Source organism: Cuculus canorus, chromosome 7 (genome assembly GCF_017976375.1).
Source record: "Cuculus canorus isolate bCucCan1 chromosome 7, bCucCan1.pri, whole genome shotgun sequence".
In the NCBI taxonomy this organism is placed as follows: domain Eukaryota; kingdom Metazoa; phylum Chordata; class Aves; order Cuculiformes; family Cuculidae; genus Cuculus; species Cuculus canorus.
The window spans coordinates 35,487,606-35,515,058 of record NC_071407.1 but is presented as its reverse complement, the minus strand read 5'-3'; the positions used below and the strand labels follow the sequence as shown (position 1 = coordinate 35,515,058).

Genomic DNA, 27,453 nt, shown 5'->3' with positions numbered 1-27,453 from the left:
GGCGAACATCACCTAATTGGGGAGAAGAAAGGTGCCTTTAACAAAGGCATATATAAAATCCAGACGCAGGGCATTTATCTTGGTACAAAGGACTCTGCCATTAGGTTCCAGCGTTTGCTGCCCCTTTGTGTTCATGGTGTTTGATCCAGGAGGACCTGTAAATACAGCATTATACCTATGCAATTTATAGTCAGCCTCTCCTCTGGTTTGGCCATCAGTCCCTCCCTCTCACATCGAGGAGGAAAGCTGAAGGGAACTTCGCCATTTAATTTGTGAGCATTCCACTTCAGGGTGAGGTAATTAAATGATAAGGCTCTTTTTGGAGAGCTGCTGCCGTCTAATGCTCCTGCTCACTTGTGTTGCAGTTCATTCGTTCGATCGTGTGGCATCTTGCTGGCTAATTTGTGCATATCCAGAAGAAGGGAGCGAAAGGAAAGGGATGCACGGATGTGGTAGCTGTCTCTGCACTTAAAATGTGAATTCCTGTGTTTCCTTTCCCATCAAGGTTTTTTTCAGAGCTGTGCCTTTCTAGAGAGGCTGTGCATGGCACGGTGTGTTCTGCAGCCCGGTCGGTATGGGTAGGCTGGGAGACATGCAGTCTCTCCACAGCTTGGTTGGCACGGTTCAGGCGTAAGGTTGGGGAAGAAAATTAACTTAGATTTTCTTCAGTGATCACATTGCCCCTGCCCTCCTAAAAGCAAGCTCTGGCTGCCAGTGGGACACACACACCAGCAGCTGTGACACGATTGTGGTCACAGAACTGAAACACAGAGTAATAACTGCAGACCACGGCTACGTCTCTCATTTCGATTTTAACCTGAAAAGAATAATTCTAGGGAAATGGGGTGCCTATTGGAGATTGTCTATTTTAATCCACCTTCTGTTTAATTTCAGTCTTCTCCTGCATTATTTAGTAAATGGAGGGATTTTATATGGGAAGAGGACTTGATGGTGGCTATGGATCTCTCCCCAAAACCCCCAAACCTTACTCAGGGGAGCAGAAATGGGGTGGAAGGAACAAATAATATGAACATTCGTGAAAACAAAAATCCCTTTAGAAACACTTGATGTAGTTTATAATTAATCTGGTTATGCTATAGATAGGGTGCTTGTTTTTTCCTTATTGACACATGAGTCTCCACAATTTCTGAAGGGCTAGTAGCTCTGCAAAGGGACAGGAGTGCATGAACCCAGGAGGGTGCTGTGGATGAAAGCAAGAGGCTTTTTTAGGGTTTTATCTGACTTTGTGTCGTACTGCTTCCTCCTTTTCCTTGGCTGAAAGGTAGTGCTGCAGCTAAACATTCATCCCAGTTGCTGTGGGCACGCTCCTGCGGTGCAAAGTCTCTCCAGACAGGGTTTTCTCAGGTCAGACTTTGTAGGGCAGCAAGTCAACTTGAAATACGCTCACATTCATGAAAAGCCCTTCCGTTTTATCGAGTGTCTGGAAGGGAGCAGGCTGTCAATGGAGGTGCTCTTGCCTCCCCGTCTTCCTTCAATTAGCAGCTGTAAAAGGGAGACTCAAGGGCAGCCAGACACACATGAATACACATAGGGAAACAGCTAAACCGGGCTAGTGAGTGTTTTTTTCACCTTTATGCAGCAAAATCTACTGCATAACCTTGCGAGATTGATAGCTTCACAGATTGCTCATTTCTAAGGCATGAATAAAACTACTGCTCACTTCTTTGCTGCCAGTCTGGGGCTGGGAGGCAGTCAAATGATTCATTATGACTCTTTTATTTTATTGCAAGGTTAACCTTGTCTGCTCACTGCAGAGCCTGTTGCAGGCAAAGGGTGGATGGGTTCATTCTGCTGCTGCAGGGCTGCTTAACCGGAAACACAGTTTTTGTAATTTCCAGCCTGCTGGAAACCCAGTTGTTTCATAGAGTATCATCTTTGCAATACCATTAGAAGGAGCTGCATTGTTGATCGAGGCCATCAGGAGATCTTTCCCACCTGGTCTTTGCTGTAGGGCTGACACTTCTTCTAATTTTGTAACCAAAAGGAGGAAAAACAACATCTCATTTCAGTGTTTTTAATGTTTTTTAGCCTCTCCACACCCCATGTGGGCTTGCAGTAGGAAGGTGAAAGTTTTGAGGCACCTAGTTTTGAGTCATGTGTTGTATGGGCTGGCCGTGAAGCTTATTTCAAGCCTCTTTGACCACAGGCAGGTAACATCATCTCACTAACCTTTTGCCCTCCCTCCATTGCAGTGACAATGCAGCAAGTGGCCAAGACGGTGGCCAAGGTGGAGCTCTCAGACCATGTCTGCGATGTGGTGTTCGCACTCTTTGACTGTGACGGTAAGTGACCTTAGCCTCGTCCCATTCTTCTCACAACCAGGCAGTGCAAGAGTCAATCCATGGGCAGAAATACAGAGGGAAAAATGACAGCCATGAAAACTTGCCATAGCCTTCGCTCTTCTTGTCATGCTACCATCTGCTCTTTGGCCGTTGATCTGTACTGATGTTCCTGCCCTTCTAGGAAGGGTATCTGATGGTACCCAGCTTCCAGGATGTTCATCTTAATACACTGGATGCAAGCATTTGGCGTACATGTCTTGCTAATTTCCTCCCCCACAAAACTCTACTTTGTTTAACAAAATGAGCTATCTGCTCCAATGTTGGAAACGAGCCTATCTGGCACTTTGTTATCTCCAAAGTGTTGGATGAATATCAGCTTAATTAATAAATGGCAGCTCTGGGTCCTGCTAGGAAGCTCATTGCTTTGCTGGTGCAGAGGATGTGAGCCTTCAGGATAGTTTGTTGCCACAGTGAAACAGTTTTGGGTTGATTTAATGAGACCTAGTGGAGTCTTTGCCAGCAGGGGACCGTGGCAGCAATTCAGACTTAAAAAGTAGCGAAATTCTGCATTTGCCAGAAAGAGTCAAGCCAAAACCCAGAGGCCTTGCGGGCACCCTGTTCTTCCAGCACAGCCCTTGGGATCTGGCAGCTCTGAGCAGCAGCGATTCGTAGAGAGTTTACTTTCTGAGGTAACCAAGAACATTAATAAAAAAAATAAAAATCTTTAATTATTTTCTTTCTTTTTGTCCCAAATGGTTTCAGCCCCACCTGCTGTTCTGCACCTAAGGTTGCATCTCTTGTTTTATTTTTCTCTGTGCTCCAGTGCCACTTTCTGATATGATCCTCAAGCGAGAGATGATCCAGCTGGAGATCAGAGTGACGGGAAGCATAGCCAAATATTCTCTGTTTGCAGAGATTCTGCTAAATATTTTGATAGCAAACCTTTGGGGGGAAAGACTGAGTTGCAGAGGAGTCCTTGTAAGGAAGGAATCAAGGAGAAAAGAAGGCGCAGACCTCCTTTTTTTATGTTTTCACTCCTTTGGTGTTTATAGACATTACTACACACGCATCAAAAACCTGCAGCACCAGAGGGACATTTTATTCACCCCCTGATAGTTTGCTGGAATATTGCTTCCCAGATTTGCATTCAGATGCAAGGGAAGAAAAAAGCTCTCAAATGGAGAAACTCACTTGTGAAATATGATGTGGTTCGTGGTATCAGCCAGATTCTCTCTAATTTGATCTGGGAAACTGCTGCTCCCCAGAAGTTAAAATCAGTGCTGGCAGCTCTGTGCCAAAGGCAGGGGAGCAAAATAGGCAACAGGATACGTGCAGCATCGTGGCAAAAGGTGTCAGCTCCTCAGCAGGTGGGCATCAGGCTGTCAGTCGTGCCATGCCTTCCTGCTGTCCCCAGCCATCAACCAGTGCCCTACATAAAAATCCCAGAAATTGTAGTTTATTGGTAGTTAATCAGCTGTGGAATAAAATTTGCCCCAATTCATCAAATCTTACTTCTAACAAATTTTATTGACATAATTCTCAGGATCCTCATTAGATTAGATTAGATTAATGAATCTTGCCTTTTAATGCATTAAGAAGAATCTTCTGTTCTGTTACCCTGTGCTCCTATGATTTCTTACATGACTTAAAGCAGAGAGCTTCCTGCGGATGCGCGGGCATTTGCTTTGCATTTGCTTTTCTGTGCTCAAGCCCTAGTGTTGCAGGCCCTGCAGCGGTGGTGCCTGGCTAGGCACGGCATCCTCTCTAGGGTTGGTATTCAGATGCTGTGGTTTGGTGAGCCTTGCTCAGCAGGGCATTTTGGTATGTTGAAGCCACGCATGGTTTCAGTCTCGGCGAGAAATAACACTTGTGGCTGCAGCCCTTCAAAGTTCCTGCATGTGGGAAGGAGGTTGGTGGGTTTTAGTGTTTCTAATATTTTTTTCTTCTGCTTCTTGCAGGGAACGGCGAGCTGAGCAACAAGGAGTTTGTTGCCATAATGAAGCAGCGCCTTATGAGAGGCTTGGAGAAGCCTAAGGACATGGGCTTCACACGACTCATGCGGGCGATGTGGAAATGTGCCCAGGAGACAGCATGGGACTTCACCATGCCCAAGCAGTAGTGGGATCTGGGAGGAGTGCCCAGCTTCCCTGACTCAGCCCCACCACCACTACCTGTGGGCAAGCCCAGACTGTTCATAACAGGAGAATTTTGTAAATCATTGTTAGAAATCGAAGCCTGTTGTATTTGCAGCTTCTGCTTGCCGCTGGCTCTTTAATATTCCTCTCTCAGGAAAAACGAAAGGACTTTTCATACTGCCTCCTTGGCTTTGTGATGCACCCTGCCTGCGGAGCTGGGCATTGAGCAAGCTGGTGCACCTGCACCTGCATCACTTTAATTTAATGTTATTACAACATGGCATGGGGTTTATTTTAATTCTTGGGAGCATTCTAAGAAAGAATCCATAGGATTCCTCAATAGATCATACCATGGGACCTAGGAGCAGGGACTGGAACAGGCAGGTGCTGAGAGCACCCCAGCTTTTGGCCAGCAAATTGCTCTGTGCTCTCCAGGACTGTCGTGGGGTGGAGGGGACAGGAGTGCCCACAGAGCCCAGGGGCTGCTGCTGCTGTAGGAGCAGTTCAAGGCAGTGGAGTCCTGCCTTGTAGAAGGTCTCTAATTTTATATGGAGTGCCCTCTCTTGGGAATTGCCGTTCTGTAACGGGAGTAGGCTGAAAGGTGTTATTTGCGGAGTGCTGTAAAGTATCATGCAAAGATGTTGCTCCCAACATGGCTCAAGGCTCGTCTCTTTGGATGGTGTCAGGTCTTGCCTTAAGGTCAGCCATGGGAAGTGGGGCATTTTGGAAAGGGAACAAACACCGTGGTGCCTTTCTAGAGCCGGAAAGATGAAGCCAGGGACTCAGTGCTGACTGCCAGTGCTCCACTGTGGGGTGGCCCCTGGGTGATTGCACTGCTCGCTGCCAGGGCAGCCACGGCTCCTGGCTCTCTCTGAGGGCACAAACCACCTGCGAGTATTCTTCTGCTGGGCTAATACTCTCTAAGACTTGTTTTGGAGTTTTCAAGCATCCCTTTTCAGGTCTGGGCAACGTGAGGAAGTGATTTCTATCAATCATGAAACAAGACAAGAGCTGCGGACAGAATGTATTTCCCACTTACATGCATATGTATAAATTTTCCTAGAAATGTTATGTATATTCCGTTACTTCCCAAGGACTAATTTTAATGTTGTTATGGAGTTCACAACAGTCAAAACTCTTGCTAATTTGGAGCTTTGGGTTCTGCCTGACCTTGCATTTGAGACAGGGAAGACTGCAGAGGTGATCACAGGAAAAGAGCCATCTGTTCAGCACAGATCATACTGAACACAAGATGTGAACAGCGTCTGGAAAAACACTCTGAAAGATTTGCACCTCAAACCCTCTCTTCACTTTTTGGTCCCTCACGACAACAAAGCCCTCGAGGGGCTGCAGCGACTCCAGACAAGAGCAACAAGGCTGCTGCAGCACTGCTTTCAGGAGGAGCTGCTGACAGAACCAAGGTTCTTTAGCTCACACCAAAGCAGCCTGAGGGAAGACCTTAGCACTCTCTACAACCCCCTGAAAGGAGACCGAAGCCAGGTGGATGGTGCTCTCTTCTCCCAAGGGACACTGCACACCACAAGAGGCAATGGCCTCAAGTAGAATCATAGCATCATTAGTTTGGAAAAGACCTTAGAGATCGTCAACTCCAACTGTAGAGTTGTAGCGTTAGTAGTGCCAGGGGAGGTTCAGATTGGTCCTTAGGAAAAATCTCTTCACTCAGAGGGCTCCTGGGCTCTGAACAGCTGCCCAGGGAGGTGGCGAGTCCCCATCCCTGCAGGGAGTTAAAAGATGGGGAGATGAAGCGCTTAGGGGTGGGATTGGCAGTGGACAGGAATCGTAGAATCATAGAATACTTTGGGTTGGAAGAGATCATCCACTTCCAACCCCTCTGCCGTGGACGGGGGCATCCCAGTGGCTCAGGCTGCCCAAGGCCCATCCAACCTGGCCTGGAACACCTCCAGGGATGGGGCAGCCACAGCTTCCCTGGGCAACCTGGGACAGGGCCTCACCACCCTCATGGTGAAGAAATTCCTCCTAATGTCCAGTCTAAATCTGTCCCTCTCCAGTTTGTACCCATTCCCTCTCGCCCTATCACTACATGCCCTCGTAAACAGTCCTTCCGCAGCTTTCCTGGAGCCCCGTCCGGTACTGGAAGGTCTCCTCAGAGCCTTCTCCTCTCCCGGCTCAACAGCCGCAGCTCCCCGCCTGGCCTCGCACGGGACCCGCTCCAGCCCTCCCATCATCCTTGCGGCCTCCTCTGGGCCCGCTCCGGCAGAACGGTCGCTCTCGATGCTCTCCGAGGTCGCTTGGCACCCAGGTTCCCCGCGGCCCGCGGGAGGCTCCGCCGCAGCCCGGGCCGAACCCGCGGCGCTGTCCCGGGGCGGGGCCGGTGACGCTGCGCGCGCGCCCCGCCCGCCGCCGCCGCCGCCGCCATGGAGTCGAACCGGGACGAGGCGGAGCGGTGCCTGGGCATCGCGCAGGCCGCCGCCGAGGCCGGGCAGACCGACAGGGCCCGCCGCTTCCTGGAGAAGGCGCAGCGCTTGTACCCGTCGGCGCGGGCCCGCGGTGAGAGCGCCGGGGCGGGCGGGGGGGGAGCGGGGCCTGCGCCGGCCGGGACCCCGCACCGCGCCTGCGCCGGGAGACACCGCCTCGCCTCGTCCTCCTCCGCCCCCCTGTCCTCTGCCCTCTTCCTCCCCGCTCCCCCTGGTCTCTGTCTTTTCCTCCCTTCCTTCTCATTTCCCCTCTCCCTCTTCCTCCCCTTCCCCTTTCTCTTCTCCCTTCTCCCTTCCTCTCACTTTATCTCCCTTCTCCCCTTCACTCTCTTCTCTCCCTTTCTCTCCTCTTCCCCTTCACTTCTCTCCTCATTTCTCTACTTCCTCGTTTTTCCCTCACCTCTTCCTCCCCTTTCCCTCCCTCTCTCCTCCCCTCTCTTCTTCATTCCATCTTCTCCCCTTTCCTCTCCTTCCCTCTCCTCTTCTTCCCTCCTCCCCTCTCCCCCCCTTTCCCTTTCCTTTCGTCTGCCTCTTTCTCCCGTCTCTCTCCTCACCTCTCCCTCTTTTCCTGTTCTCTCTCTTCTTCCTCTTTCTCATTTCCCCTTCTCTTCCCTCTCCCTCCTCCTCATCTCCTCTCTCTTCTTCCTTTCTTCCTCCCATTGTCCTCTCCTCCATTCCCCTCTCCACTCCCTCTGCTCTCTTCCCCTTTCCTCTCCCATCCTCTCTTCATCCCCTCTCCTTCCCTCCACTCTCCAGGCTCTTGGGCTGTCCGGCAGCGCTGTGCCTCCCACAAAGGCACAGCCGTGCAGCAGAATGCCCTCATGGGGCACCTCGGGCAGCAGTTTCAGGCAGTTTAGGGGCAGGCAGGCAGAGCTTGTGTGAGCTCACGGGCTCCAGTGTGTCTTCCCTGCCTCTTCCACTCAGCAAACGTTGCTTCTGGTTTCTCACATTGCATTGATTACCACAGCACAGCTACTGTAATTCACGTCAGCATGCGTAAAAAAATAACCTTCTTTCTTGGAGACTTCCTGCCGGTTTCAGGGGTTTTGAGGAACGATCTCAATTCCTGGAAGCTCTGTGGTGTAGGTAATTAACGCGTTATGAAAGCAACTGAGAAAGTAGTTTGCAAAAGGAACCAAACACAATTATTTCTCTGCAGAAATTTATGCAAGGGACTTCTTTTCCCGCCTCTTTTACAGTCCTTATCTGAATTTTGGTTCTTAGACTGCCTTTTGAAGGCTGTCCCCCCTGTGGAGAAAGCAAGGCTTCCTGTAATCCTCTCTTTGGTTGTACAGTGCCTCTTCCCGTTCCCTCAAACACGATATTAGCCTGCTGTGTGAATGCTGTGGTTTTTCTTCCCATTCCAAGTTTCTACTTTTGTGAAATTGCTGCATAAGAAAAGTGACTTTTGGAGGAAAAAGCATGGCATAGAACTCAGAGACACCTATCCTGACAAGGACTGCCCTTCCTGAGGAGCTCTGCTAGGGCTTTTCTTCACCGGAAAAGCAGATCTGGGTGACAGCAAGCACCAGTTTGCAGTGTAAAGCACTCACGTTTTGCTCTGATCCTGTGGCCTGGGACACCCAGGATAAAAGGTGGGATGTGCACTGTAAGAGAATGGGAGAACAGAGGAGGAAAGCAGAGGAGAAGGGTCAGTGGGGCAGGTTAATGTGTGCTGATTTGTGACGAGACCCAGCCAAGGTGGCGGTGCAAGTTTCACATCTGAGCTGCCATCCAAGGACCCTTTACGTGATGTCCTGTGGGTCGCTGGTCCGCGCTCTTTGGGTCTGCAGTTGGGAAATGTTGCCAGCAATCCCGCAGTTACACCACAATCATTGCACCTTTGCGTAGTTTGTGTGCCTTCGGAAAGCTCTGCTCTTTCCCATGAGTTATGTTGGGTTTGGCAACGATCAGCGTCGTGGACCTTGCACAGCCGTCGGTTCAGACTCTGACCCTGGCTGGGCCCTACAGATGTCCTCACAGGATCAGTAAAGTGTTCTGCAAGGGGATTTCAGCAAAAATCTTCTGTGTAAACGCAGCCAGGCACGCTGGTATAGACAAAGTCCCGTTGGTCACCTCTAGGCCAGAGTTTTGGAAAAATTAAAAGAAACTGGGTAAATGTTGGCTAATAAGCAAGGAAGAGTGATCCATAGAACATGCTTGGTGGGGAGTGGAGTTGGCAGAACTGAAAACTAATCCCACGGGCTCTGCTTCAGTAGTTTATCAATTTTTGCTGTGCTTTGAGCGCACAGGGACCAGCGTAGCTTTGGGATGCAGAAGCAATAGGACTGGGGCTGTAGAGCAAAACAGGACTGGGCTGTGGCCATACATGGACTTATGTGGTTGGCTTTGGGAACAAGACTACCAAAAGTCTCCTGGCAAGCTGTAGGGAACTGAGCCTAAAACAGCAAGAGTGAGGTTGGTGGTGGGACAGCCCCGCGAGATGAGGCTTAAAAGTGCCTGACGGTTTGCTCCAGGTTTGGAAGGAGAAAAAGTAAAGGCTATAAATTTGTGAACACTCTCATGGTGTAAGTATGAGCGAGGGAAGATTTATTTTTCAGAAAGCTGAAATCCATAAAGTCTGTAAGCTCGAAAGCTCATCCCATGAGTTACTGCTCGTTAGCTTGATGTCATTTTTGTCCTTCGTCCTGTAACAATTGCCTATATGGGCTGTTGGATTACCAAGGCGGTTTTTTCTTGCCCCCTACAAGCTCTGCAGGGCAGATAGGATATCTTGGCTCATCTCTTGGTCTGCAAGCATTGTTTGCATTTGCATAAAGTATGTGATACCCCCATGGTGCAAGGTCTGTAATGTGCAATCCACAGGGGGAGATGAAACATCTTTCTCGGTTCTAGGCTCGGGTAAAGGACTGCAAGCTTGTGAGGTTACTGATGCCTTTGTAAATAACATCTGGTTTTAATTGTTGTTGTGTCGGGCTGCTCTTTTTAATGGGGATGCAATATATAAACTTCAGAAACTACAGGCATGAAGATGTCAGTCTACTCTTTGGTTAAAAAAGGACAAAAGTAGTTTAGGAAGATGATGCTATCCAGCTGCCAGGGTAAAGCACGATAGAAAGATACTTCTGTGCTTGGAGAAGTCTCACTTGGTTTCACAGCGTTGTCACCTGGGCGGTTAGGCCAGGCCTGAACGTGTGTGTCCCCTTGGCTGAAAAGGACAGAGGACGGTGAGCCTTGCAAGGAGGCAGTGACAGTCTGCAGCCGTTCACCCAGTACGCACATGCACCCCGCCTAGGAAGAGAGGAACTAAATTTACGCAGTTCTTATTCAATAATTGAGAGAGGAGGTGGGTTTCGCAGCTTCTTCTACAATCATTGAATACGTAGGTAAGACAGTGCAGGAGAACAAAGCACCCCTCTGACTCATGTGTTACTACCTTGCTGCCAGCAATAAGTGTTGCAGCGCTCTGTCCTTGAAAAAGGTGCTGTCCCACACTGATGTCCCACAGTGTGATTTTCTGCATTCTTGAAAGATATGGTAATTTACTCAGCACAGTAGACTCTTAAAGGCAGGAGAAAAAGAATATGCTTTATTACATGTTAGAGAACAAACATAGAAATGCTTTGCTATTAAAGAGAGATGTGGGGAAAAAAAGGAGAGGACCAGAATATGCTGCTTTGGTCATCTGCCACTTTGATGATCCGCTGCTTTGGTGATCCGCTGTGGCTCCCGGGCTGTCCGGTTGGGTGGGCCTAGGATTTTGGTGGAGGTTGCGTGCGTTGGGAGTAGCAGGCAATATCTTCAGTAGTAGCCCTCACATCTGGGCAAGGAGCAGCAGAAGTGCAAAGGGTGGGTGAAATGGTGAGGGCCTTTCTGGCGAAGGGTGAAAGTCTTGGAGCGGTGGCAGAGATGAAGAGGGGTTTCTCTGTGGGAGACTGGGAAAGGCAAGTTGAGCTCGGCAGTCTCTTTTTTTTTTTCTTTTCATGTTTCTTTCATTTCAGCTCTGCTTGAATCACTCAACAAGAAAGAACACTCGGCCAATGGCCAGTCCCAATCCAGGGAGTCCACAAACCACCAGTTCAAGAAAATGAGCGGAAACTTCCAATCGGCCAATGGAGAGGCTGGTGGAGAGGCTCCCAAGGGCTACACTCAGGACCAGGTGGATGCAGTGAAGAGGTATGTGTACAGCTCTCCATGCCTTCAACTCACAGTTTGAGTTTATGATGCAATACCAGCCTGTTTAAAAAATGTGGTGGTGGAACACGAGGAAGACAGAAAGAGTAGGTGAAGTTGGACCACAACTCACATTCTGTGTCATGCAAGGAGATATGGTCAGCTTTGAACCATATCGAGTGGATTTTAATTCGCTAGATGTTTACAAAGGTATGTAGGAGGATTCATAGCTACAGCAGTCCTGGGAGGCAGCTGGGTTGGGTCTCTGAGGGGTGAAATGTTTTCCCCAAAGGCATGTACAAGGGCTAGAACGGTGGACATGTAGGTCTTCTCCAGGCTGACATCCAGAGAGGCATTTTGGATGCATTCATCGCATGGTCTTCACATTAATTTTGCTTTAGGGTTGTTCAGTAATAGCGTGAAAAATTCAACATCTTCCCAAGATCCTGTAGGTGGAAGTCATGGCTCATAGCTTGTGGTGGGCAGCCCTCCTGCTCTAAGCTTTGCTGTAGTAGCAAATGACAGGGCCCATCCTTCTCCCTCTCTGCTGCTGATGTTCTGCTCATGATCTCTTGCCCAATCTAGTAGAAATCCACCCCAGGACTCTAAACTCTAACACTCTGTTAGCATGATATACCTGTTGCAGGACATGTTTGTCCAGTCACCTATTTTCCAAACCCTGTTTCAAGCTGTTCTTTATTCCTTTCTACCAAAAGGAATACAAATGCAAATACTGGAAGTTGAAAGATTGAACTGCAGGCACAGTCACTTGGTAAACTCTGTGTAAGGTGATGGGCATGGCCTGAATTGCGCAAGAAATGCTCTGGCTTATGGACTTAGAGGGATGCTTGTTACGTCATCCATTTCTCCCAAAACCTAGCCTGCTGTCTTCTGACTCATGGACGTCATGTGAGAAGGAGAAACCATTGATGGACTGTGAATGTACCCAGAACAAACTGGGCAGCAGACACGGGCCTGGGCAGCTCCCTCTTTCTTCCTCTAGAATTCAGCTCATATTATTTTTAGCTCTGTGAATTAACTGGGTCTGGGGAGGGGGACAGGGGGAAGCCCAGCTATGCTTCAGACCGTGGCCTGCCATTAGTAATCCCTCCCAAACAGCCTTCAAAACGTGACCGTGATGAATCTGAAGTTTATTTGCCAATCGCATTCTTCAGCAGGTGATATCATTGCCTGAGGAGAGGCCCTTCTGCCTTGACTGGCTCAACTTGTTCTGTGAGAGTGTCGGTGTGCTGGTAATGCCGGCACAGTGGGAATGAGTCTGAAAGAAACTGAGTCACCCTCTGAGGAGTGGGTAAACCAGAGTTCACTGAACAACATTGATCAAAAATGCCGTACGTGAGATGTTGCAGAGTTGACATACTCAATGCAGAGTGTTTTCGCAGCTAAAACTAAATGTCCGTGTTTTTTCCCCTCTCTGCTGGCAGGGTAAAGCAATGCAAAGATTACTATGAAATTCTGGGAGTAAATAGAGAAGCTTCTGATGAGGACCTGAAAAAGGCTTACCGGAAACTTGCACTGAAGTTTCACCCAGATAAGAACCACGCACCAGGGGCAACAGAGGCATTTAAAGGTAAAGAGTATTTCCAGCTTTGGGGTTTGCCCTCAGCTGTCAGGCAGTGGTGTAGACTTGGGCTAGCAAGGACTCGTAACCACTGAAGTCAGGTAGAGTGAAATAAAGCTCTTGGTAAAGTTGTGTCTCTTCTTCTCACCAGAGGCAGCCTTTGAGAGAAATATTGCTGGGCAGGCCTAATGGCCAGAAACTCATGTTCTTCAGAACTGATATTCAGACTTTTCCACTCAGTGATCATCTCAGGGAGCCAGTAGGCCTTCAGGTTTCTGAGCAAGCACTCAACACCTCAACAGTGTGAAAGGCTGCAAGTGGAGTTAGCGGATAGAAATCCCAAGTGAATATCTCTAGGGCAGAACTGCACCAGTTGTACCACTGAGCCCAGCCAGAACTAAAGAAGATCACTAGGAGATTCAGTTCTGCTGCAAAGAGCCCACTTCTCAGGGGCGCTCTGTGAACACAGGAGGATGTTTCCTGGGTACTAAGATAACTTAAAACTGGAGTAATTTTCCGAGAGAAATGCTATTGCTTAGAACATATAGTCCCATTGTCCCTTGCAGGCTGTGGAGGTTTGATTATTGTCATTGAGCTAAACACAGAACTCTTGATGCCATTTGTGCAGCATTGTTTCGCAGTGTTAAGCCATTTAAATAGCATAGTCCAATTCTGGCTACATTGGGAGTGAACAGCATGAGACTTCTACTGGAGCAGGGAGCAAGGCTAGGCTGGTGTGAGGGGGTCAATACGGTATTCGGGTAAGCTTCTAGTAGATATAAATTCAGCAGTAAAAGTCTTATGTAAGGTTTATTCAAGTCTTTTAAGACTTAAATCTATAACTGATAAGTGTGTTGCTGTGAGCAAATAGTGAGCTGACCCTCAGCTACTTAGAGAGCCTGTTTTAGATGGGGCCCAGATTAAAGACCAAGGATCTGCAGACTTCTATCTAGACTGCATGTGTAGTAAGCTGCTGTTCGATAGTTTGTCCTTCGATCCTTGCTAAGTGGCGAAAGGCAGGTTTCCTCACCTGTAATCTTGAATAATGTTTGCCAAAGGCTTTGACAAGAGTTACGTGCCAGAAGTCATACGTTAAGCAAGGTGCCCTTTATCCTCCGCTGCAGAGCTGTCTGCTCTCAGGTTATCTCCTCCAAACCTTGCCTTGTTGGCTCTCCCATCCTTCAGCCCCCACACTGAGCTCCTGGTTTGCAGGGTTCACTGAAGTCCAGCTGTTTGGCTCCAGAGAGTGAAGGGGAAGCTGCACTGCTATGAGGATTTTAGTTTAGTTAGGGTTTTTTCTTACGTTGATATGTTAGCTGAAGTCTTGACATTTGTCTTCCCGGTGACAGATGATAAAGCGTTGCATCTTGTCCTGAGAGCTTGCTTCAGTCCATAGTTGCAACTGACTGCATTTTCTCTTGTAGCAGATTGGCGTCACTGCCTTTGGCTGATGTGGGAAAAAGAGTTGAACTTGGATACTTTGAGCTAAAATCCTGATTCGGAATGAGGTGTTTGTTGGCCTTCATCAGCAGAAAGACAGAGAACAAAACCCTGAGCCACTCTATTTTTATTGCTTAATGGTCTGACTGAACACACTAATATGTAGAGAGTCAGTGCTTGTCATCAGGCGTCCTTGCCTGGTGGTAGAAATGTTTGCTCTATGTGCCTAAATTATAACCAAGAAGGAGAACAAGTGTGTTGATATTACATCCTCCACCCCTCAAATCTCTGGTCCAAGAAAAAAACACACCTCAATCTCACTACTGGGAAAATGTTGAATCTGGGAGTTAATCTCCTCCAAAGGCCGTTTAGCTCCCGTCTCTATCACTTTTTGTGGAGTCGCAAGTTGCCCAGGGAAGTCGCAGATGCCTCATCCCTGGCAGTGTTCAAGACCAGGTTGAATGGGGCCTTGAGCAGCCTGATCTAGTCAGAAGTGTCCCTGCCCATGGCAGGGGGGTTGGAATTAGGTGATCTTTAAGGTCTCTTCCAACTCAAACCATTCTGTGATTCTATGATACTACCCCTGCCTTTTATACACTAGGCAACTCCCGCCATAAACATTTTTGCCTCTTTGCGACAGAGGAGGAAGAGAGGACAGGCTCTGCAGTCACGTTGGGAGGCTCTTGGGTGGGTTGGACAGAGGAGAGGTGGTAAACTGGGACATGTTGAGAGCGAAGTACAGAAGTCGGAGAGTGGCAGGCAGACCTTCTGGTAGAAAAGCTTAAATGTGCTGAGGTTGGAAAGAGAGCAACCTGGGGAACTGGCAGCAGTTTAGTTTCAGTACATTTCCACCGTCACAGGCACTGGTTAACAGTCGTAATTATGCACATTACTACTGGCATCTGGGAATTTTGAAATTCAGAGCTGACAGACCCAACTTCTAGCCAGCGTTTCCTTGCCAGCTTTTATGGGAGGTTTGAAAGTCTCTTTCAGCGATCTAGCCCATATTTAAATTCTTGGCAGTTCTGGTTTTAGGCAATGACATTGAATTCCCTTGATGCCACTCAAATTTATCGCCTGAAATTTTCCTATACAGTTGCTTATGGCTGAAGGTTTTGGGCATTAGTTCTTCAAAAGAAATAACAAGTTTAGTTAAATTGAAACGTGTAGCTGCTCTACTACCAGTATTTCCTCTGCAGTCTATTGTTGCATTCACTGATAGAGTTTCTCTAGAGATATATACCGAATTCATACCAGGCTTATCATAACTTCTTCATTTGAATTAATTAAGGTCTTTTTCATTGAGCGTAGTGTGGTTTCTTTCCATCTGTGATTGCCAGAGAAGCGTGCCAGGTACTAGTGCTGCACTGCTGAAGTAGCCTATTGAGGGGACGTGGGTAGCTGTGCATTTAATTTGTGTAATGAGAAAGGCAAGTCCTACCACTTTGCAGGGCTAAGCATATTATCTGCAGAAGAAAGAAGCTAATTGCTTCCTTATTGTCAATATTTCAGCCATTGGTAATGCCTACGCAGTCTTGAGCAACCCAGAGAAGAGGAAGCAATATGACCAGTTTGGAGATGAGAAACTCAACCCTGCTCGGCATGGACACAGTCACTCAGACTTCCACCGCGGGTTTGAGGCAGACATCTCCCCTGAAGACCTCTTCAACATGTTTTTTGGTGGTGGTTTTCCTTCTAGTAAGCATGTTAAACCTTAATCTCTTGAATGGGACCCAATCCTTTTGACAGAGCAACGGTGCAGTAGTGATTTGTTTGGCTATGCAAGGATTGCTGAGTTTGGTGATAGAGTGTTTTCCTTCACGCGTGACCTGAACACCTAGAGTTTTGTTAGTTGTTCAGACAGGTATGTGGAGGACTGAGCATCCTGGACTTCTTCCTAACTCCAGGTATTTGTTCACATGCTGGTAACATTAGCTCTTACTAGGTTGGGTTGAATGTTAGAACAAAACATTACTAGTTTTAAGACTAGTTGTAAAAATAATCCTATTTTGAAGAAGGCTTTTCTGCCTGCTGGTCCTAGAGGTTATTCTCCTCATCAGAACAAACTGTGGTAATGCCTGGGCCTTGTTCTTGATCTGTATCTGCTCTGCCACACAGCTGAAGCAGTTTCTCCAAGATCACTGTCCACTTCCTTCTTTCAGCTGTGTCCTGTAAAAAAAGAGCAAAATGTTATTTCTAGAGCATAACCCAAACCTTTTGAGTTGATAAGTGTGTTCTGTCTTCCTGCAGTGCTGATCGTGGTATGGGTGGCAGGAAAGAACAGAGTGGCTATTCCTTCACTTGATGGCTTCTGTGTCAAGAAGACACAGATTTAATACAAGGATAAGGGCATTTAAGAAGTGTATTTTCTCCAGTCATATTTGGCTGGCAGTAGAGGCAGTGGCTATTTGACCTTTCCCTACCTTGGAAAAACAAATCGTTTTTTTCAGTTGAGAAGATTTGCTCTGATAGGTCTTTCCCATCTGGTATGTAAGAATTGACACACTAACGTCAAGTCCTTGCAAAGGCATCTTGAGGTCTTTGCAGCATTCATGGTCTGCCTGTCAGAGGTGAAGCTCCTTGGACAAAAACAGGGGGTTGCTATTTTAGCTTGATCTTTTTTCCTTTCCTCGCTGTCCCAAGAGAATTCACAACCACTTTCTAAACCGGTCTCCCTTTTCGGCTGTAGTTTTGACATTGAACGCAAGTCACGAAAGAGCTCTATTTTTAGCATGGAAAAACTACCAAAATCACTGCTTTTTCTTTTTGAATAGTTTTTCATCTAACATAAATCTGATTAGAAGTGAGGAGGCCTGTACAAGACACTCCCTCTACCCTGCTTTTTGCAGCAGGTTGGCCTGGATGACCTCCTGAGGTCACTTTCAACCTGAATTTTCATATGATCCTACAAAATCCTGGAGATGGATCTCTGTTCCCACCACTAGTTCACCTTCAGACAGTACACCTTAGGAATACTTTTTTCCGCTGCAGCTTACATCGCCCATTTTGTAAATGCTGGCTTACAGTGATAAATAGAATTTTTTGGCATGAAGTCTTCCGTCAGTCTGCTGTGGCATCTCACGTCTGCTTCGCCCTAAGGCTGCAGCCATCTCTGTCAAGACAGCACAATGGAGTGGCTTCAGTCAGGGACTGGCTGACCAAAATCATGGGCATGCACCTTGTGCATCACTGGCACATCCACAGCGATCTCAGAACATCCCAAGGCTGTCAGATCACTGTGTCACTGACTGATCCCAGCTCCAGCCTGGATGCAGCCCAGCCGGGCAGATACACTGTGAGCTGGCTGGCATGCTGCTGCCTACGTGACACAGGCCAAACTGAAAGTGGTGGTAGCAGCAGACGGGATCCAAGTGTGAGCACAGCATGGATTCCTTTACAATCGCTATGTCCTTATACCTTGGCTGAGCGTGGCCCAAGCCAGAGAAGCAGATCAGGCCCAGTCTGACAATGGTCTGAGTTAAAATTTCTGAATTTGCTGTTGGTTTTTGGCACCCAGTCTACTTTTTTTTTCTGTTATGTGTTCATTGGTGAGGCTAACTTGGAAGTTTGCCACCTTCTGTGTTTCCTTCCTATCCAGCCATCACAGTCTTACGTGCTCTGACTTTTGAGTAACAGTTTTCTCTGGCCTATAGGTAATGTTCACGTGTACAGCAATGGCAGGATGCGATACACCTACCATCAGAGGCAGGACAGACGAGAGCATCAGGGTGACGTAAGTGGAAAGCAAGGTGGGGGGCTGGGAGTCTAAAGGTTTTTCCAACGTGTGAATTGCAAGCTAGTTGGTGGCACTGTCTTGTGAAACAGACCTGCTTGTCTCCACCCCCCTGAACAGAAATCTGGAGTTGTGGGAAATAGGCTGCTTTCAGAATTTACACCGAGTTGTGGTTTAATTTGCTGGTGGTTGTTCTCCTGGGACCCTTATAGCTGGGGAAAACATGGGGAAAATGCTGCTGTGTCTTGAAACAGTACCACCTTGAAATCAGATTGCACCAGTAGAGTGTACCTACCTGCACCACAGAGTAAGCATGTCCTTTCTGATTTAAATCTATCATTTCAAGAGGCAAATCCAGTTTTTAGATCATATGGATACTTGTGGCTCCTCCCAACACAAACTCATTCTCTCTTTAATTCCAGTATTGAAGGTGGAGCGTTTCTAATCTGTGATGCTTAATTAACCAAGGAAAACACTTCATAGTATGAGCTGGTTTTATGTTTTCCCATCACAGAAAATGGTTTATCTCCAAGACTCCAAACCTTCTGGTCTAGAGAAGTGAGAATGAGAGACTTGCTGTTTAGGAGACTGGAGCTATGTTTTAAGATTACTCTTCTCTGGGGATAGACGAGTATCATTTTTTAAACAAACAAACAGAAATTCCCAAATATTTTTTCTCAAGCTTAAAGTGGAAAGTGTACTCTGCTGGAACTGGCGGGGGCACAGGAGGCGAGCTAGAGGGGGAAATAGTTTCATGTAACACTGAAGAGGGGAGAAGGCTTTCCATAAAACCAGTTCTGCGTACTAGCACAAGCAGGACAGAAACCACATATGCTCTAGAAAAACAAAACATGGTCGGGGGGCTTCAAATTCACTCACAAGGTTCCACCTGGCAGTCCCCTCTGCCCTTTGTCACATCCAGAGAAGAGGCAGTGGGTTTGGATCCACTGTCACTCTGCCCTTTCTGGAGGGAAATTGGGCTGCTGGGTTCTCCCAGTTATTTTGTGGTGCCTCCTAAGCCAAATGCATGTGGAAAGCAGGAGAATCGAGGTTGTGTGGGAGCTGGGAGGGAGAGCGGTGCTGTGGGTTCCTTGCTTACAAGCGTATGGGTGGCGCTCCACTGTGTGTTTCTGTTCCTTCAGGGTGGCCTTGGTCTGTTTGTCCAGTTGATGCCTATCCTGATCCTGATCATTGTGTCTGCTCTAAGCCAGATGATGGTCTCCAGCCCACCCTACAGTTTGAGCCAGAGGCCGTTAGTACTGGTTACTTATCCAACTGGGGAGGGGTGGGTTCCGGAGGGCAGGGTGGCCTGGCCGGGTAGGGGTCTAGGTGCTTTGGGGTTTTTTTTGCTTTATCTCATCGCTCTGTTGCTCCTCCTGCCAGATGTCTCACAGATCAATGAAGATTTTCAAACAGGTCTTTGAGACGGAAGGTGTGGGGAAGGGTGGAGGGTGCTCACTTGCCAAGGGGAGGATGTTGTTTGACAAGAACCTTCTGCAGCCTGTGCCCACAGCATAGGTCCCTCCTGGAAAGGGACGGCCACAGTGACTTCGAGAGGCTGTAGCCCAGCACTGAGATCCTATATGTAGAATGAATTGAGATGTAGAGTTCAAGTTCAATTGAGGCATGAAAAACAAAAGCCAGATCTGTTCTTCATGAAAGCCTTAGTTTATGCCTAGCACAAAGCAATCGAGGAAGAGAAGAAGGAATAAAAGACCCTCCTGTAGAGTAAAAGACATTCCCAGAGAAATCCCCTGCTTTTGAACTCCGACCTTGCCAGACGAAAGTGAAGCTGTTCCGTGCTAGATCATGTGGAAATGCCCGGACATACTCACTTGGCTGACAAACAAAATGAGTCTGTATTCTTACTCACTTTGCAGTGCCAACAAAGAATGGCAAAACAGGCCTGATTTCTGCCTGCTTGCATCATTCTTGACAAGAAGTTAATGTATTTGCAGTGGAAGTTCCGTAGGTGTGTTTAGAGAGGAGAGTTATTCTGAGAGGCTGAAGAGATGTGATATCTGCAGTTGATATTAGAAGTTTAAAATTAAGCATTATTTATGTATACCAGTTTGTTTTATACTGGTGAAGAGGGGGTGTGTGGGGCAAGAAGACATTCAGTGGAGCCAGTGCAGCTTTTTAAATGGGCAGGGATTTGATTCCAGCTGTGTCAGCTGTCAGAGGAAATCCACTCGTAAGCCCCTGGTGTGTGTCTGCTGCTCAGTTCCTATTCCCTGTGCTGTCCCCGTCTCTGCCTGCTCGGCCAGCAGCCAGCAGACCCATGTCCACCTTTGGATCTGGACAAGAGCAGCAGATGCGCTGTTGCACAGTCTTCCAGCGCTTCCTGAGTGACCGAGGGGCTTCAAGTGCAATTACCTCGGGAGCAAAAGGCATGCGGTGCCGGCAGGCGGTGCTGCTCGCTCGCCTCTGCAGGCAGCTGGGACACTGTTGCTGCTTTAGGGAAAGGGAAATGCTGTGCTCGGCAGAAGGCTGGAGCTCGCTGCACTGAACTCGGTGAACTCAGATTTGAATGCCATTTCTTGATAGTGAAGCTGTCACTAAGAAAGGCAGAGTCCTAGAGAATCATTTGTCACTCACTATTGTCTTTGTAAACCTCTTCTGCCAAAAGACCTGTCTAGTTGTGGGCCTGCCTGTGCCACCCTGTTCTTCAATAACGCCTCATCAAGTTTGCCTGACTTAATTACACCTCTGACTTCAAGTGTCAGGTTTCTTGCACCAGATCCTGTCCTTATATTTATGCTTTAGACTTAAGCATTCTGCTGAGGCTCTGTGAGCTTTAATAGCCCTCCTTTGAGGGCACACTTTGTAGCCTTCGTAGTTTATCTTTATACAGAGGAGGAATATGAGCTTAGGGCTCTCTTGATGGGTAAAGAGGTGAGCTGACCTTCTCCTGGACTGCATCTTGGCCAGCAGGCACTGCTGGAGATGTGTTAGCCTTTATCTTGCAAAACGCCAAGAGGACTTTTTGATCGTATTCAGCCTACTCGGTTATGCACCGCTCCTCCCTGAGTGCTGGACCTTGACGAAACGTGCAGGAGTCTTTGAATCACTCCTGTAAACCCTGATAACAGACTGAAGGGCAAGCTGGATGAGTTAATGTTTATACCTAGATTGAGAATTGGGCTTGCTTTTAATGCAGCAGCCAGCTGGTATTTATAATGGGAAACTTTGGGCACGTCTCCAGTTGGAGCAGTTCCTGATGAGTCCAGTGTTTGGGCACAGGTGCTGTGTTACAGCTTGCAAACACACCTTTAGTGAATATCTCTAGCTGTGCTGGAGTGCTGGGATAACAAGCACAGGGTTCTGTCTGAAATGCAAATCCATGACGTAGGGTCAGAAGAGTTTTCCTTCTAGAAAGTGCTTTCTGTCCTGGTCACTGTGGGTTCTAGTGCATAGCAGGTCTAATTTTATGCTTGCAGCAACTGTGCTTATTGCAGCATGTGACGCGGTGGAGGAAGCTGACGCTCTTGGGGTTAGCGGGTACTTTAGTAGAAGGCACTGGGTTCAACCAATGGGCAGCCTTGCTGAGCGGGGCGCTGCGACAGCCTCTGCTGCAGCGCTGCCGTGCTTCTCTGCTGCAGTGGCTGCTCTCACCCTGCACCACATAAGCACCAGGCTCCAGCTTTGTAACCATCCTTGGGGCTCACCAACAAAACCAGGTGATGGCTTTGTCAGCAAGGAAATTGCAGGGAGATCTAATTAGTGCTGAAAATTCTAGCAAACACTCTATTTTAAGTGGGTTTAGGTGTTGGGCAATCTGCCTCAGAGTTAAGTCTGTATTCAGAGCTCTGCCCACCTAGCTACAGGCCTGGCAGAATTTCTCTCCCTGTGTTGGCGTTTCATTTCCACCAGAAATGCTTATCCTTTCCAAACCTTGAAGTCTGTGGATGCACCAGACTGATGCATGTTTTCAGCGTTTGGTATCATGTTGTACACGGTAAATGGCTGGGAGCTTCTTCCTTTGCTTTTGAAGCGTGTCCGACATTGTTCTTCCTCTGTTCCTTGACCTAGGTCTGTGGGTCACATACACAGGAGAGTGACAGAGCACTTGAAAGTTGTCTACTACGTATCCGAGAACTTTGCAGATGAATACACAGGCACAAACCTGAAAAGTGTTGAAAGGAGCGTGGAGGACGACTATATTGCAAACCTTCGAAATAACTGTTGGAAGGAAAAGCAGCAGAGTGAGTAGTTGGGTCAGGAGCAGAGGGTCTTAGCTGCTGCCTGAGGTTGGTTTTGGAAAGGTCTTTTACTGGGACTGAGTTATGCTGAAGTTACACTTTAACACGGTGCGAGCACATTTCCTGTTTATAGGGGATTTGTTTTCTATCTGTGACTTCATGACAAATCCAATACGTGGGGGGTTTTGTTTTGTTTTTTAATGCTGCTGTAGAACTGGTCAGACAGGAGTTGTGCCCCGGGGTTTGCCTGCCATGTCAATAGGATATCTCCGATTTCCATTGGAGAGGGAAGGTTGCGGGAGGCCCCCCGCCCCCTCCCGATAGCTCTGTTTAATATTTCAGTTGTAGGACTGTGTCTAAAGCCTGCTGCCCATGGTGTCCTATGTCCCTGCGAGGTCTGCAGTGGCAGCGCTGACATTGCCGTGTGAGCTGCTGAAGGCACATGGGGTTTTGGAGGGACAACGTGAGAGATGTTCTGGCCGTCAAGCCAGGCAGCGAGGGCAGCAAACTGCTTGCCAAGTTCCAGAGATGACCTGACTTCCCTGCCTGCCCGTTCCTAGCACTTGGAGCAGTGACCAGGATAGGATTTGAGCACCTGGAATGTAGGAGGAGCTGTTAGAGCCCAGAGTGGTGACAAATGTAGCTGATGCATGGAGCTCTGAGCCTCTGTGTTTCTCCGTCCCTGTGCTGCTGGGTTAACCATCATGTAGGCTGCCTCCTCGGCAGGCCCCGTCAGGTTCCTAGGGGTTTCCCTGGGACAGATGAGCTGTCAGCAGATGTTACACCCATCCTGTCCTAAAGGGCATGGAGCATTTCCTCAGTCTCATCCTATGCCATGAAGAGCTTGAGGTGCCTCCTGCTCCAGGCAGTCTGTGGTGGGACATGACCTGGCAGATGGATCTCCTTCCACATTTCATCCCTAACGCTGGGCTTTTCCCTTTGCAGAGGAAGGCTTGTTGTACCGAGCACGCTACTTTGGAGACACGGATCTGTACCAGCGAGCACAGAAGATGGGCACTCCCAGCTGTAGCAGACTGTCAGACGTTCAAGCCTCTCTGCATGGATAGTCACCGCCTGCCCACTCAGCAGAGGTCTGGGTACGAGGTGGTGATGCTTCCCTGGGCACAGCAGTGCTCCTCTTATGTACTTAAATCCGTGTTTGAAGCACAGGCCTTCATGAGTCTCCTCCAGATGCACACACGTAGTGAGGGGAAGCACTCCTCTCTGTTAATGTCCGCTCGTTAATCAGGAAATTGATTTTGTTTTGTTTGTATGTTGGCACCCTGGGCTCTTCCCAGGCTCCCTGTTTTCTCTGGTGCTGTCAGTGTTGGGTCTGTAGGAACAAAGCGGAAGCCCCAGTTGGCGACTCAGCTGAAGTCTTGTCAACTGTGCCTTCAGTACTGCGGCCTTAGCTGGTTGGAAGATTTTTACCGGCTGTGGCAGCCAGCAACCACGTTTTAATGAGCTGTTTTCTGGTTGCTTTTATTGTCTGTTTTTCTGAAAAAGCTGGTCTTCTCTGGCACTTGAAGAAATATGGTGACGGGGAAGGGACTCCTACCAAAGAGATGCTCCTTGCCCCCCTGTTGCCTTCCCATGATGCTCAAGGAAAACAAAGCAAATGGCCAGAGTTCACAGCAGGCTGTGGAAGTAACTTACTGGGTTAAACTGGGAATCAGAGTAAAACCAGCTCAGGGTTGTCTGGAAGACTTGGGGGTTGGCGAGCTTGAGTTAAGGCGAACCCATATAGCAGGTGCGAGAGCAAGTGTGCTGGATCACGGGAGAACTGCATGAAAATAATGAAAATATTGGCATGGAGCTTGGAGTACTTTTTCTGCTTAATTATCTGGGCTGATTTGACCTACCAGGTGCTGCTGGGCTGGCTGTAAAACGTACAGGTCCTTCCTACCCACAGAATTATTTGAAAACAGGGGTTCTGTAGGAAATAAATCAGAGGTGAAGCTCACGTCAAGTGTTAGGTGTACAGACACCATTTAGGCTTGCAAAGCCGTCGTGGGGACACTGGAGATCGAGCTGCTTGGTTTGTAGTGTTGAGTGAGGAGGTTTAGCAGGAAAGGTTTTTGCTTGGGTTTTATTTTCCTTGGCAAAAGGAGTGTGTCTGAAAGTTTGGCCCTTAAAGCAAATCTTCTGGGTTGTGTTCAGCCTTTTTTGGGGTGTGTCCTGTTTTTGGAACCGTTCTTATCTTGATACGCCCGCTCTCTTGTTTTGATAACTGCGCCTCGTCTTTCATGGTAGACTGGAATTACTTATCTGCTTTTCTTTAATTCGCTCTCCATCCCCATGGTCTGAAAAGAGCTGCTCTTCGGCAAAGAGCCTTGAAAGCGCAACTGGAAAAGCTGCTGCCTGAAGTGGGGAGGGGAAGGAAGGGAGAGGGACAGGGACGTGTGGTTGTCCACAGACTGACACTGCTCCCGCTTCTGTTCCCAGACTCTTGAAACGCCTGAGGACTTTCGGTGAAGTGCACTGAGCCGAGGAGACAGACTTGGTATTTAAAAGAATCAAACCTTATCTTAAAAATGGAATTGGAGAATTAGCAACGCACAACTGCCCTGTTCCTTCTCCCTGCCTGTCTCCGCTGTTCGACTTGCATCTCGGGCAGCGATCAGGACAGGAACTTGAGCTACCCCTCCTCCTCCTTCCCTTCCGACACCGCTCGTGTGCGACAGTCTCATTGCTCCTGGGATCCCACAACCCTGAGAATAAACACGTAGAGTGTAAAATAATACAAACTAACGGCAGAAGCCAGGAAGCAAAAGGAGACCCTTTGTGACTGCGCTGGTCACTGCCGACGGAGAGAGAAATTTGACAATTTGGTGATAAAAGAAAACTTTAGGAAAAAAAAAAAAAAGAGAGGAAAATATAATCTATTTAGAATTAATTTATAGCTGTATATATGTTGTACTTTTAAACTATGCAGGGATTGGATGATTAAATTATTTTGTGTTCTGCCCAGTTTGGTAAGCAGGGAAGCGGGAAGTCTCATCCGGAGGAGTCTCGCTCTGCAGCACTTTCCTGCCTGACACACTAAAACAGGAATCACTTTGCCGTTACTGTTATTCTGCTTTCTGGAGGCCTGCAGCGTTCTGTGGCTTGGGAAGTCAATACCTGCCTTTTGGGTTGTAATAAAAGTAATTCCAAATCCATAGGGGGCAAGAAAGAAACTGGGGGAAACCACCTGGAACTGTGGTTTTGCAGCGCTGGCAGAAGCCACAGTGGGTCAGCTGAGCCCAGTGTCGCGCTCCGTGACGGGAAGGATTGTCCTGGATGGTTTTTGCTCATCAGTCGTTGGGTTGATTTGTGCACGTAACTTCTTTTTTTTTGCAGACTCTGCTTTAATTTTGCCTCGTAATCAGCACACAGCATTCGTTCTGTAAAGAGAGCTTCCCAGCAGCCCTCTCCCTCTGTTGGGGTTTTCTTTATGTGTCTGGCACTTGGGGTTCCTCGCCCCCCCAGCACTGCCATTTGCAGCATGGCTGTGGCCTTGACACCCTGTCTCTAAGGTTTCCTACAGGAGACCTCTAAAATACTGCTCATTCACCAGAAACAGAGCTTTCTCTTGCTTCTGTTGAAAGAAGTTATGCTGGGGTATATAGGAGGTGCTCCTGCTCTCTCCTTGGATCCTACCTGAGCTCTGCAGCACATCCCTCACTCCATCGCCGGCAGGCAGGACCAATAGGCAGGCACTCGAGGTAGGAGCCATCGCTTCAAAGCAAAGCCAGCAGAGGCGGAGCTCCCTTGCCTGGAATAAACTGGATTATTGGGATTTTGTTTTGGTACTCCGCAGTTCATTCTTTTCTAAAGACATTTCCAGTGAGAGCCATCCTCTGCCACATGCAGGGGAACGGATCAAAAGCACAGCAGCAGGTGGGCTGGCAGGGGCTGAGGGGAAAGGTGGTTTAGATCTTTTGTCCTTAGGAATACATGTGCTCTGTCTTCAGCTATTTATGTGGCAAAATACCAGCCCTCCTGTTAGCTGCAAGACTTCTTATCCCACAGCCACCATGACTCGGACCTGATTTTAAGATTTTTATTTTTCTTTCCTTTTTTTTGAATGATTTCTCCACCTTCGGAAGGGTTGGGTGGAAGTACGGCGTTTGGAAATAGCTCTTAGTTAGAGACGCAGGCCAGGTGGCCTGAAGAAATCACAGGGAGGGGGTTAAACAAAAATCCCATTTGCGGGAGGTGCCGAGTGTCGCAGAGCAGCGTTCCTTGCCCAGAGCCTGCCCGACGAAACCTTTTAATTACTCTTTTTGAAGTAGATGCCCACGTGTAATGGCGAGCGAGAAGGCCTAGATCCTAGCAGATGCTCACGGAGGCTTTATCTCTCGGTTTAGGATCAATTCTATAATTGTACATCTATAAATAAATGTTTATAAGGTGAAGGCTCCAGCTGTGTTGGTGTCCTGCAGGTCCTCACCCTGGGCAGCTCCAGTTTCACACCACCCTCACATCTGCACAGGCATTTGGTGAATGAAGCTCATGGAAGCCACCCGCATCCTCTGGCCGAGATCTTTTTTTTGGAGATGCTGTATCCTCATCCCAGAACATCGTCCTGGCATTTTAAGGTGCCGTGTGAATGGGTTTCTGTGTGGACAGGGAGGTTGGGCTGTCTGTCCAGGGTGGAAGTGCTGGCTTGGATGCCTTTCCCCATGGTGGCAGCAGCTTGCGAGCTACCAGCTGCCGGCCTGAAATCCTCAGGGTCAGACGTGTGGTCTGTACTCCCCAGTGGGGCTCTTTTTCCAACATCCCCACTCCCCAGGGCAGCAAAGGGCTTTTCCCACAGGCTGCCCTCCTCCCCAGCCCCAGCCATTAAAGGGCTGGAGGGTTGCGGGGGGTTCCCCCTTTTCCCTTTTTTCCTCGCAGAGGCCAGGGACGTCACTTCCATTTCCTCCAGGTGCCCGTTCCCAGCAGTGGCGGTGAGTCAGCCCTGGCCTCTCGCAATGCCCACGCTGGCTGGGAGGTTCCAGCATGGACCAATACAGCCACCGGAAAAACCCCCCAGGTGCCACCAGCACAGACCCTGCTCCACTCCTCCCAGAGTCCAAAATACCCCTCTGCCTGGAGAAGCTCAATACAGCCTCGCTGGAAGCGCCTGGCACCTTCCAGAAAGCTGTCAAACCCCAGGGACCTTGACATCCACACGCCCCAACCCCCCCCGCGTTTGTCACAGAAAGGCCATTTGGCTGTAAATAGAAGTGAAGCTTCATCTGCCATCCCTTGTGACAGGGCTGTAACCACAGGGTGTTCCAGGGCCACATGAACCTGCACAGAGCGTTCTGCAGGGCACCCCCGGCACAGGGGCTGTCCCATCCCGCTGTCTTTATGACTTTGGGGGAGTGTTTTGACATTTTCTGCACAATGGAGTAATAATGTAATAAATATAGTTTAAATGAATGTGATGCCGAGTCCCTTGCTCACCCTCAGGAAGACACAGGGTGATCCCCTCTGTG

At 48.4% G+C, this 27,453-nt stretch overlaps 2 protein-coding genes across 6 annotated transcripts in view; both read left to right on the top strand.

Annotated features, from left to right (window-relative positions):
• The window catches only part of MICU1 (mitochondrial calcium uptake 1), a 110,949-nt gene extending 105,745 nt beyond the window's left edge, over positions 1–5,204 (top strand). The window contains exons 12-13 of one of the 3 annotated variants that reach the window (XM_054072178.1): positions 2,214–2,303; positions 4,262–5,204. In XM_054072178.1, the coding sequence (XP_053928153.1) occupies positions 2,214–2,303; positions 4,262–4,422 (251 nt within the window). In that variant the 3' untranslated portion in view covers positions 4,423–5,204. The remainder of the gene's footprint in view (positions 1–2,213; positions 2,304–4,261) is intronic. The other 2 variants (XM_054072179.1, XM_054072180.1) reach the window with 2 other exon arrangements.
• A 1,484-nt stretch (positions 5,205–6,688) lies between these two features.
• On the top strand, positions 6,689–26,563 carry DNAJB12 (DnaJ heat shock protein family (Hsp40) member B12). Of its 3 annotated transcripts, none has more exons than XM_054072193.1 (9): positions 6,689–6,967; positions 10,857–11,031; positions 12,474–12,619; positions 15,563–15,748; positions 17,704–17,783; positions 18,926–19,035; positions 21,816–21,988; positions 22,931–23,089; positions 24,431–26,563. In XM_054072193.1, exons 1-8 carry the CDS (start codon positions 6,835–6,837, stop codon positions 23,050–23,052), a joined length of 1,125 nt encoding a protein of 374 aa, XP_053928168.1. In that variant the 5' UTR covers positions 6,689–6,834; the 3' UTR covers positions 23,053–23,089; positions 24,431–26,563. The 3 variants fall into 3 exon arrangements, with proteins under 3 accessions (XP_053928168.1, XP_053928167.1, XP_053928166.1); XM_054072192.1 differs by having other exon boundaries at positions 22,931–23,076; positions 24,431–26,561; XM_054072191.1 differs by having other exon boundaries at positions 22,931–23,082; positions 24,431–26,547.
• The last annotated feature ends 890 nt before the right edge of the window (positions 26,564–27,453 follow it).

Excerpts from the sequence above, each read along its gene's own strand:
- DNAJB12 (XM_054072193.1), top strand. The coding sequence starts at position 6,835 with ATGGAGTCGAACCGGGACGAGGCGGAGCGGTGCCTGGGCATCGCGCAG. Across the intron at positions 11,032-12,473 it reads CAGGTGGATGCAGTGAAGAG|GGTAAAGCAATGCAAAGATT; the intron begins GTATGTGTACAG and ends CTCTGCTGGCAG. Across the intron at positions 15,749-17,703 it reads TGGTGGTGGTTTTCCTTCTA|GTAATGTTCACGTGTACAGC; the intron begins GTAAGCATGTTA and ends TCTGGCCTATAG.